Source organism: Calliphora vicina, chromosome 1, assembly GCF_958450345.1.
Source record: "Calliphora vicina chromosome 1, idCalVici1.1, whole genome shotgun sequence".
NCBI classification, from domain to species: Eukaryota; Metazoa; Arthropoda; class Insecta; order Diptera; family Calliphoridae; genus Calliphora; species Calliphora vicina.
In genome coordinates this window covers 55,764,369-55,777,150 of record NC_088780.1, presented here as the reverse complement: position 1 = coordinate 55,777,150, position 12,782 = coordinate 55,764,369, and the positions used below count along the sequence as shown (strand labels likewise).

Genomic DNA, 12,782 nt, shown 5'->3' with positions numbered 1-12,782 from the left:
GTTCGAGAAGCAGCGGAATCTGAGGATTCCGGAGAAGCAGCTTCAGTATGATTTCTGTTGGTTAATATATTTGCGGCATTAAGAAGTCATAAAATCGTTTGGTCGATCCAGGAATAGGATTGCATAGAGGTTATTTAGTCATAGTGAAACTACGGCTCGTTGACAGTTGATCAGACTTGTGCTAGTACAATCAACCATTATCCGGTTAGAGGGTGTCGCAGTCAGATTGACAATTGGCTACAGACGGTTTTTCTTATCTAATTCAAAAACCCTGAAATGAATGCTATTAATTATGAAAATAAAGAGCTCTATAGAGTACATTGCCATATATGATTAACCGTTACCTCGCGATCCTTTTTGAACCATATTGTGTCCTACAAATATCTTTCTATGGAAGCTGTTGCTGTTAGACTGAGTTTATCAAGTCTGATTAATACTATGGCTGAAGACGTTGGTGTGGCTCGTATTGTATTTGCGTTGCAGGATTGTGTAGGTTCTGGAAAATAGACCAAAAGAATTCGGTGCAGAAGACTCTCTTTAGGGATCTTTAGAGAAATATGTGGTAGATCTTAAACGCTAAAAAACGTACTGTTTAATACACTACACAGCTCATCAGTTTAGAAAGGTGCTATCGTGGAAGATCAGTTGTCTGTATATAAAACAACGGATGTATAAGATAAACAAGAGTATTCTTGGCCCCTCATAATTATCCCTAAAGGGAGAATATGAACTCCACATATTGGAAATAATATTAAGTAACAGAAATAACAAGTCTCGATACGGTGAAGGTGAATCAGAAACTGACAAAGACCCAAGCAAATTGCGAATGAAAACAAATGTTCTTTGCAGAAATTCGAGAATGAAAAAAAGTATAACAAAAGTAAAATCTTACTATAAATAATACTGAAATTAAATGAATAACAAGAGATTAGTTATTTCACAAAACTTATTTTATCGATCTATTTTTAAATTGTATTTTTACAACCACTAAGATATCTGGCCGGACATTCCGCAGGTCAACACTGTGTCATTTGCTGCATGCCGGAGAATGTCCAATTTAATGATAAATCAAACATCCGTTTGCGTGCATTTGTAAGAGAGAGTGTTTAGTTGTAATCATGCGTAACATATCAGTTTAATCACAAATTTAAACAAAAAACAAAAAAAACTTAAAATACATTAAATATTAATGAAAGAAAGACCAACAAAAAACAAACAACTTAAAGTAAACAGCCTCCTTATTAACGACAAACTACCGTTGCTGCAACACGTTGTTCATTTAGACTCGTGATCAGTGGCCAGTTGTTGCATGTTCTTCAGCAACGAAAGCCACACAAATGTGTGACAGTTGCTGCTTGATATTTTCAGTTTGTTTAATTTTTTATAATCTTTACCAAACTAATACTTGATCTTGACCAAAATAAGGAAACCAAGCTTTTAGTTTTTTCCGTTTATTTTTACTTACACTTTTGATTTTACTTTTTTTTATGAAGGTGTAAAAGTGATTATTGTACAGTGTTGTGATAGGGTGTAATCATAAATATTAATTGCTTTTCGATAGCATCCTAGACTTTCAAACCTAAAAAAACTTTCCGCACACAAAGCATTTTTGTCTGTTTTATTAGCTACATATTCTTGGGGTGAGTGTTAGTACATTTGTAAGCGTGAAGCATGAATTTGTTAAAATAGCGAACAAAAATAACTATTGTTTCAGTCAAATAATAAGTAGTTATCACTTAGCTTCAATATTATATTTCTTTCTGTAAGACCAGAAATTAACTTGTCTAAACGGAATAAATGTGGATCAAATTGTTCTTAATATTTGCAATCCTATTAATATTTTGATAAAAATTTTAGTTTTAGAAACTCAATAAATATGTAATATGTAGTAAAATCTTTACTTATTAACAAAACTCAGTGAAATTTTCAATATTTTTTACTTTTAAATAACAAAGTGTAAAAAAAGGTCAAAGGGAATCCCGCAATTCCTAAAAATTGGAGCGAAAATCACAAAATTTTATTTTGTACAATTTTGTCCATAGGGTCGACATTTCCTTCGGGGTTGGGAAAATACTTTAGGGATAAATAGGGAACACATCAAGTATTCCAAAACTGCTTTCCGTTTTCTGATCCCATTTAGAAAATTTAGATTTTAGAACATGTGGCCCAAAGTTGAATTTTTAATAAAAAAATAGTTCAAATTCCGAAATGCATAGAGGGGACTTATTCGATCAATGGGACATGTTTTTTATGCCAAAATGTTCTCCATAAACATACCCTACAGAAAAATATACAATTGTTGTATGTTCTTAAAGAAACATACAAATATAAAAATATTTGAGCACACGTCATATATTTGCTCAAAAAAGTTTAACCACTTTTTTTAACACAAATTTGTTTGACGTTGTTTACTCTTACAAGTGTTTTGTAACATCAAACATTATCAAATAAAATAAAACTAAAAATTTATTTTGAATCATCCTAACTAAGTTACGTTTTTGAAATAAATAATAGAATGCAAATGTAATTTATTTAGTGGTTACGTCTTTTTTGTCAAATATTTGCCATGTGTGACACTACCTTTAAGTCACATTTTCGCCCAAAAAGCAGCAAAAATCTACTATATTTTAAAATTTAAATTCAAAATCATTTAATTTTGAATCCATAATAGATATTGATCTGAAATTCGAGTCCATTTGGTTAAAAAAGCGGACAAAAAATTTTCCATACAAAATTTTTAAATTTCAATTTTTAAATGCCTATAACTCGAAAATTATAAGAAATGAAAATACGCCTATCCAAGCGCTTTTCCAAAAATATAATAATCTTTGAAAGCGGATGGGAAAAAAATGGCAAGTGTTTAAAAAAATTACTTGTCGAAGGTACCTAATTTGGTACCCCATAGTGATGCCCCTGTAGCATGTGTAGGATCAATTTTAATAACTAAAACTCGAATACTCCTTGTTTACGCCCAAGTCAAATTTTATCCCGATCGGACCAGCCTTTTAGAAATGACAGATTTATTTCCAAAAAATTGAGATTCGGCCCCACTATGTACTGTGAGATACTGGAGATACATGCTACCTCATTTTCGTGAAAAAGTTTTGAAAAGTATATTTCAACACAACAATGACCCTAAGCACACAAGTCGCTTAGCATGGAACTGTTTAAGCAAAAATGATGTGCAAGTTTTGGAGAGCTCGCCACAATCCCCCGATCACAACTCTATAGAAAATCCATGGGAGCTTGTAGATATTGAAGTAAAGAAGTAAAACGAATTCAAGAGAACATATTATTTTTACTATTCATAAAATTTAAACTCATTTGACGTCCAGAAATTCATTTCAAATAAATGGATATGTAATATGTATATGATACTAAAGATCCCAGAGGTAGAGCGTGTGGAGGCTCGGCAATTTTAATAAAAGCTCGAATCAAACACTACTTAATGTGTCATCTTTGCGAAGATTCAAGCTACTACGGCCAGTCTTAAAGATTTTCATCGAAGTCAATATAATAGATTTTTTAAATCACTAGGCCTCCGTTTCCTGGCTGCTGGAGATTATAATGCTAAAGTTTTAAAAGATCTGTCAAAGAAATGATACAGAAGGGAATCTTTTTGTTAATCATTTGAAGCAAGTATTTATCCCGAAAACATCAAATGAAACTATTGAGTTGCCACCTGTTGTATCCCATTTTGAAGCAACCGTACCCCTACGTTTTGAGATTCGAGAGATCGAAAAGGCTATTGTTGATCTAAACTCCAAGTAAGCACCTGGTATTGAGAAAATCTGTAACTAGATGGTTATGGAGCTTCCCCGGATAGCAATAAAAATATTTTATTTTTTATTTTTATTGCTATATTACACCTTGAATATTATACTCCAGAATGGAAGGTTTCACTGGTTATCATGATACTTCAGCCGGGAATAGATCACAAAAATGTAGAATCATACAGACCCATCAAACTCTTGTCTAATATATCAAAGCTATTTGAGAAGATACTCATGAACAAGTTGTACCCGATGTTAGTTGAAAACAATTATACTCCGAATCATGAATTTGGATTTAGAAGAAAACACAGTACTATCGAACAAACCCATAGAATTGTAAATATTGTAAGAAAAGCGTTTGTGAAAAATAAATATTGTTTCTCTCTTCATCGATATTTCTCAAACATTGATAAATGGTTTAATATACAAATTGAGTCAAGATTTACCCGCAAACACACACAAGCCATTTAGAAAGCTATTTAACCGGTGAATATTTAAGGTTAAAGAAGGTGACTTTTTAAGTACTCCTTAACCCATTGAAGCTGGAGTCCTCCAAGGCAGTAGCCTGATCCCCTTTTTATATTTTATATATTCGTCTGATATGCCAACTAACAATCGCACTCATACATCAACATTTGCTGATGATACTGCTATTCTAAACGTTCATGAAAAACCTCAAGAAGCGTCTCGTTACATACAAAATTACATATTTGAATTAGAAAAATGTTTAAAACAAAAGAAAATAGAAGTCAACGAGCTAAAATGTAGAGAATAATGCGCCATGTTCATGTCAGTAACCAAACAAAAATTCAATAATCGGAAATGAAATACCTCGGAATATATCTCGATCGTCGCCTTAAAGTTGTCTCAAATGAAATTGAAATCAATTCAAATTAATTGGCTTATTGGCAGAAACTCTAAGCGTAGATAGTAGACTTCTAATTAAATACACTCAGGTCTCGTTTTATGCGGATTCAAATTTATGCGGTTTTTAAATCAACGATTTTTTTTTGGAATTTTAACAGATTTTAAAATTTTAGATGTTTTTTTAAATTCTAGTGCTGAAAATGATATTTTACAATATGATGATATGATTATATCATCTAGTGATGAAAGTGACGTTGAACCAATTCCTAAACTATGCCGACAATTATTCAGTCATTCAGATTGATCATACATATTTACAGAATTTTCTTAAAAAATGTTTTAGCTTATTTTTTTGATCATTTTCAGTTTTTTCTGTTATTAATGAATTAATATTATATTTTTGTTTATTTTTTTAAAAGGGTTTTTGTTTTTACTGTTTAAGTAAATGAAATAAATATATTTTTGTTGATTTTTTTTAATGCGATTTTGCTTTGAATTTTTAATTAAAATTTGAATTTATGCGGTTTTTCAGAATTTTGGAACGAATCATTAGTTTTTATATGAAGCTAGAGTATCGTTTTATGCGAATTCAATTTATGCGATTTTTTTTGGAACGCATCTATCGCATAAAACGAGACCTGAGTGTAACAGTTATTAGTTATAAGATTTGAAATACTTATTGCTAGTTCATTATGTAATGCAGATACAATAAATACATGAAAATGCAAAAAAAAAAAAATTATTTTTGAAATTATTCATTATTTCGATTTGAAATTGTATTTAGGGTTAACGAAAACAACTTCATTTGTTTCAGCACTCAAAAAAAATGATTTCATTCCTTTAAGCTACATCATTAATGAGAGTTTCACATGAGTGTGTTTCCATCCTCATCAATGCGACATCTAGCCGGTGGTGAGGATTATAACAACCTTAGATGTTGTTTCAAAGATAAAGGGTTTGTTGTGCTGTTGTAGTTGTTCTTACGAATGTACATCAAACAATTGACAAGCTAAGAAGCTTCCAAGATTTTCATTTTTACGTTTCCGATAATGTTTTCTTTTTTTTCGTTTTGGGTTTTTTATGTATGTAGCTTCGATTCGATGTGTTGTCTTGGAATGTTGTTTGGATTTTTTAGTTCAATTAAAATGAGGGACGCAACAGAAAAAAAAAATAAACACTTTTCTCCACTCTCTGTCAATGTGACAACAGGTACATTTTCTTAACTTACCTTCTTACCTTTTTATCGATGTTTTCTGATTTGCTATGTGTATTTTTTTTATTGTAGTTGTTGTAAATCAGAAATAAAAACCAAATGTTTTGATTTATTTCAAAAGATAAGCTGATTTGATACGAATGAACGTATATGTTGTTCACAAATATTTGTTGTTGTTGAGTTTTTTCATTAATAAAACCCTATTGCTTATTTACAGACCAATATATTCATGATACTTGGAGTCTGTTTAATCGGTTTCACTCTTATTCGTCTGAACAAGCATTTAGTAGTTTTTTCATAATTTGATATTTTTTTTTTTTGGTAATTTTCATAAATTTTTATAATATTTTTAGATTTGTAATAAATCATAATTTTGGTCTATAATCATTTCGGTTTAACACCTACAGTCCGTAATTCAGTCAGTCATATTTATCTTAGTTTTATTTGTAGTTGTTGTTGTCGTTGCTGTTGGTGGTGCTCACTTGCTTGTTTGCTGTATTTCACATAAAATGCGTTTGTAATCAGTATTTGACCCATATTTTGTTCAATATGTTTTTTTTTGGTTCGTTTAAATATACACAAATTGTTGTATTTGTTGGTGTCGTTGTTAAATTTAACTCAATACCAGAAGCAGGTAACATTACGCTTAACCAAGCGTATCATTTAATTTTTGGTTAAATTAAAAATGTGAGAAATTATATTTTGGATTTGAGTGTAATGATTTTGAACATTTTAGGCGCATTTATTATTCCTAATACTGATTGGTAGTGATGCAATCAATGATGAATGGATTGATTTCAAATAAAAAACAAAACGTTTTACATAGAAATGTTTCTTATATATTGTGAAAAATCTATTGTTTTTTGACAACAGGTGAGAATTAGTACAATGAAAGAAAAAAAAAATAAAAGTCGTATTCAATTCTTTATGAGTATTTTAACTATTAAAATTAAAAACATGGTACTTTTAGAGTTTGGTATCATCGGAAAGTTAATTAAATCTCAGTATAAATACTCTGATATTACAAAACATTAAAAACAAACATTTTAATATTTTTTTTTTCTTTATTATTAATTAATAATTGATTAATATTAATTTAGTTTGTATTATTATTTATAATAATTATAATGAATTGTATTCAGGAATTTACTTTTGTAATATATATTGATTGGCCTTATAGGCTTTTTATATTACTTGGAATAAATAAATAAATAAATAAATAAATAAAAACATTAAAATATAATGCTCTGGCAATATTTTGTTTGGCCCGAAAAGTTTGTCTAAAGAGTGGCACAGTCTATAATATTTTGGCACTATTTATAATTTTCAAAATAAATCTAAAAAAAATAGTTTTGAATTATCAAGTTTTCTAAGTTGAGCAAACGAAGTTATCATGGATGATATCAACCAGTTCCATTTTTCACAACATTCATAAGAGTGTCGTACGCATATATTTGTTGTCGATTCAACAGAGGAACGTTTGTTCGAATTGATTCCCTCAAGATCGCAACCATATTGTATTTCGCGTCACATCTCTTGATTAAATGCATCGTCAAGCAAACGCATAATACCCTCCCCACTATGGTGGTGTAGGGTATAAAAATATGGACATTTTACACAGAGAAAATAGATTCGTAGTAGCAACCGAATTTGTTGTCAATCGAATGATTCTGCCTTGGTGACCAAATTTTACAGTTGTGGCTACAAAAATTTATAAGGTATAACAAAATTTTTTCAAGATACATAGTTCTTGTTTTTGTTAACTTTTGAGATAACTACACAGAAAAAATAGGTAACAGTTATTAAGCAATTGAAAAAATTTGTTTGAAATATGATTTTAATTTTCAATAATTTTTTAATTGAATATGTTTTTTTAATACTCATATCAGCAATTTCTTTTAGATATTTATTAACAATTTCAGTTGTTAAAATTCAATAGGAATATTATATTGAAAGTAACAATAATAAATGTGTCAAGAAAATAAAAATTTAGGAAAAATATAAACATTTTGTTGTTTCATAAAAAATATGTATGTATTCTTTTGCGGATTATAAAGAAATTGGTGTATTCCAGATGGTAAGTTGATTATGTAAATATAATACTGCAAAAAATGGACATCGATTTTATATACAAAACTTTTTTTTTAGTGGACTCTAGTGGACTCTTTTCAACATAAAATGCGTCGAATGTAGAAGGAACGCATTTAAGAACAATACTAGAGGAACAATCTGTATAACCGTTCGTGGAAGGTTATACTGACCTGTACTTTGTACCAGTCCAAAAGGTGAGATAATGGACATAACAAGCTTTAACTTTATATTTTAAATTTATATATGTACGTCATTATTATAATAAATTGTAAATTTTTTTATAATAATAAAAACAATAATTAAAACCATCAAATGCATTTTTAATTAATATAACAAAAATCTATAATTAACTAGTAACAATATAATTATTCAATGTTACAAATTCTATTGTTAAAATTTTACTGTTGACTATTAACAAATTTTTTGTTTAATTTGACAAACTCGTTTTTAAAACATATTGTTGAGTGTTAACAATTTTAAGTAACAAAAATATTTTTTGTATCTACAAAATCGGTTGTTGGTGCCTTTTCAATTAAAAAAATAATTGTATTGAGGAAAATGGTAATTAATATGACAATTGATTTGTCGTAATTTTTTTCTGTGTATGATTTGAAATATGAAAAAATTTTAAATTTTTTCAAAGGAGCAAGGTTTGTGGAGCTTCTGAAGAGTAAATATAGAATTTTTGTATAAGTATTTGGTATTTGAGAGAACTTGAAAATTGATATTATAGTAAAACAAAATAATTTTATAAATTTTCGGATGTCATTCGGACGACACTAAAAAAATATAATATGGTGATTTTCGTAATAGAAAAATAGAAAATTTGTATTAATGTAAAATTTTAACGGTTAAAGATATCATAACAAAATTGGGAAATTCTGTAGATCCAAATGTTATTAAATCAATGGAATTATAATTTTGTTTTATTTGAAAATAAAGGAAATCCTAAAACGAAGAAAATAAATGTGTTCTAAAAACTAAGTTCTTTAGAAAAGTTCGTGGTGTGACGTTGTTTACTGTGTGATAGTAAAGAAAGTTTGTATGTATTTGAGAAACATATAGGGTTATACAAATATAGAGTTTCTTCGAGAATCGGTGCTTTGCGTTTTTAGAACTTTTTATTCAAACCTAAAAATTTTTTTTCAAATTGGGCAAGTTCTGGTGGGTAATATGTCCGCTTAAATGAGTGAAATTTTACTGAACACGCTTTTGCATTAAGTTCTCTTTCCATGCGCTGGCCCCTATTACCCCTAAGAAGATGAACTCGAAAACCCCTCAGCTCCCACCATGTGAAATTTCGTAACAATATCTATAATAGTTCCTGAGATACCGTAATATTTAAACAAAAAACTTTTTAAAGCAAAACAGACTGTTTTATTCATAGCATTTTCGTCAATCGAATTGCGTTGGGTCTTATTTGAAAAGCGTAATTTTAGATGGAATTAGAAATTATTGTACATATATATGGGGCATATTCAGCAGATTGCCGACACTTCTTTTCTTTTAATCTCCAACAAATATTAAACAAATAATAAAAATCTCTATTTTAAATATTAAAATATTTCAAACAAAAAACTAATACAAAATGGAATCAAAATATTATGAAAATACTTTTAAAAATACTAAAACAAGTGCAGTTAAGTCAGTTGATAAGCAAGAACTTTGTGATAGTTATTTATTTTGATTTTCGATACATATTAAATAAGTTTTAATTCCATATATGGTTTAACATAAACTAGAATTCGTTCTTTGCAATTTCTAATCCCTGTGCTTTTCTCATCACAGGTCTTCCAGAAATTTCAATAAAATGGAACGCTTTTAAAGGCGCGAAGAGATGAATATGGAATCCTCCTTGATGAAAATGATAGCATTTATCTAAAGTTTAACTCAAGTTATTTTTCTGGAATAGTTTATTTATGTATAAAAAATTAAATAAAATGTTTAGTAATGGGTGATAACTTTAAGCTCTTTTAATTATATATGTATGTAATACATCAAAAAAACTCTTCTTTGATAGTAACTAAACATTTTATTTGATTTTTAGAACATAAATAAACTATTCCAAAAAAAAATATAAATTCAGAAAATCTTCATTGGATAAAAAACGAAATGCGTAAGACAGTATTTGATTTTAGACCTATGGATTCTTCTGGAAAATTTCTTAGAATTTTCCGTAGCATACGTTTCTGCTATACGAATTTTTCGTGAACAAATTGAACCACCCTAATGAACACACATTAGAGTATCCCTAAGTTTTTTTTTTCGAATTTTGGAACGCATACCCTCTATTTTTTTTATATATATAAAACTATAGTTAAATATGAAATTTTGTCTTTTTATCATGATTGCAACCCATGCCGACTTGCGATTTAGTTTTGTGCTGCATTTACAAAGGGGAAAAATGCAATTTTTTCAGTTTTTGTAAAAATTTTGCCATTAAATAATGACTTTTCCAATTTAATTTAAAAGAATCGAAATGTGTACGTAATTGTTTTTATAATAAGATACAAAAGACAAAAATTTGTTAAACATGTTAAAGTTAATAAGATAATAAATAAACAAGTTTATTAAAATATAAAGGAATCCCATCAACAGCAATAGATCTAAATAGTACTAAGTACTCTCCACATACCACAGTTATCCACTCCTAATAACAAACGTAACCCTATTACAAAGTTTATACAGTGAAGTGGGCACAATAATGGGGGCTATTCCTGTTCTCACTTTCACCATTCACCGTATTTTTGGAAGCATACTTACAACAATATTATGTAATTTCCTCAGCGTTTCTAATTATAAATGTTTACATGAGATTTTTTTAAATTTAATTATATAATTTTCGAAACTTTATTTAAATATATATTGTTGTAATTATGCTTCCAAAAATAGGGTGAATAGTGAAACTGAGAACAGGAATAGCCATGAATATCTCTTGATTTCATCATCATTAGCAATATAATGAATATTCGTTTTATTTATTTCCAAAAGTATTTTGAATCTGTCCCACAATGTTCTGTAGGGTATTTTGCAAGTAAAATTGCCGATTCACTAAAAATTATCCCAACCAGCAAAATATTAAAAACTATAGGATGTCAATATTTGACAGTGTAATTTCCAAGAACATCAAAATACCGATACGGTTACTTACCAAACGATATCAGAAAACTGAAGTACTCATATGTCGGCACATACGAATGGGTTAATCATGTTTATTTAATTTAATCAATTTCCAATTAATCAGCAATTTATAAAAATAAATGTGTATTTAATATTTAAGTAATTTATAATAAAAACAAATTATTTAATTGTTAGAAGAAGTGATAATCATAATCGATTTTTTGAATGAAATAAATTTTAGTATAAAACACTAGAAACTGCTAACTATCAAATTAGTCTTTCTTTAAAAAGTAGTTGAAAAACATTAGTCGAACAGAATGGGAAAGAATTTAATTTTTGGTTTGTTGTTGCTTGGGATTTGCTGGAATGTTGAAGGTTTGACAGGCGGTCTATCGGCCACAGCCAACTTGGCAGATGTCATCCTAAAGTCCACTTACTCCATGGAGAACAATCCAGCACTAACTGCCAATTGTTTCCAGATCTATATGCCACAAATCAATGATTTGGCCCAAAAATACGAACAAGCCTACAATGGCTGCACCAACCAGACAGCTGAATCCGAGGAAACATTGAAACAGCAAGTTCAGGATGATATTGATACCATTCAGAATGTTACGAAATCCATGTGTTCCAATTTCGAAAATTGTGCCTTAGTCACGGAGACATTGTATGCTACATTCGAGTGCTACTACAATGTGGTAAGTTTTTTATGGAGAAATCCTCACAAGTTGAATACAAATGTAATCTATATGCTTCTTTTTATTAAGTCTGGTAATAACATGCAAAGTGCCTTTGAAGTTCAAAATCTGTCCAAGGAAAAGATGAAATTCGTTAAAATTAATGAGGAATACATTATGTACAATCAAACCTTGTGCACCGATGAGTGCTCACGTGTTTACATCGAAGAGTCCTCGAAGGTTCATGCTAATTTGGAAGCCTGTTTGGCTGGCAAACCTCCCAGTGATGAAGTGACCACTACTACAGATAAACCAGATGTCACCACTAAGGAGACACCTTTATTGACAACAGTAGCACCCGATGCCAAAGTACCAGAAACTACTAAAGCACCTGAAGTTACCACAGAGAAGATAGAAACAACACCAATTGACACCACCACAAAAGTTTCTGAATCATCTTGAACAAGAATATTTTGTTATAATATGCCTATTAATATATGGACTGTATCTACTGTTTCGACAAAGTATAAAATAGTTTGCCATCAAATATAATAACGAAGTTCCTTTAATAAAAACAATAGTAATTAAGTATAATTTTCAAAAAAATAATTATTTTACTCAATAAATAAAATACATATAAATTTTGTGACAGCAGAATATTTAAGTCTATGCATCTTTTAAATATCAGAATTAATTGGTGGATTTTTACCAAGAAGAAATTAAAAAAAATTGCTAACTTGATTGCTTCTAGAAGATTTCAACTCAAATATTATAAAAAAAACAATTTGTCAAAAAATGCGAAAAAAGTACCTTTTGTTCTGCGGCTCCTCACATATGTATAATAGAGTGACAGCCTATTTTTTTTTTAGATTTCAAAGAGTGCCGGGTGGAATTTTGTGACACTACGCCTAAAAGTTAAGTGCTGAAAATTTGAGCCAAATCGGACAACGATTTCTGAACGCGCATCGAAGTCAAAGTTCAGATATATAAAAAATTTTAACTTTCTGCATTGTTTTCTCGAAATATGTAGATTTATATTAA

General features: G+C 29.3%; 1 protein-coding gene across 1 annotated transcript; it reads left to right on the top strand.

The window, feature by feature from the left end:
• The first annotated feature begins 11,347 nt into the window (after nt 1-11,347).
• On the top strand, nt 11,348-12,370 carry LOC135949115 (uncharacterized). Its single transcript, XM_065498575.1, has 2 exons — nt 11,348-11,762; nt 11,832-12,370. Exons 1-2 carry the CDS (start codon nt 11,382-11,384, stop codon nt 12,201-12,203), a joined length of 753 nt encoding a protein of 250 aa, XP_065354647.1. The 5' UTR covers nt 11,348-11,381; the 3' UTR covers nt 12,204-12,370.
• The last annotated feature ends 412 nt before the right edge of the window (nt 12,371-12,782 follow it).

Bases quoted from the DNA above. Each gene is read 5' to 3' on its own strand.
- LOC135949115 (XM_065498575.1), top strand. From the start codon at position 11,382: ATGGGAAAGAATTTAATTTTTGGTTTGTTGTTGCTTGGGATTTGCTGG. The intron at 11,763-11,831 runs GTAAGTTTTTTA...CTTTTTATTAAG, and splicing joins TCGAGTGCTACTACAATGTG to TCTGGTAATAACATGCAAAG.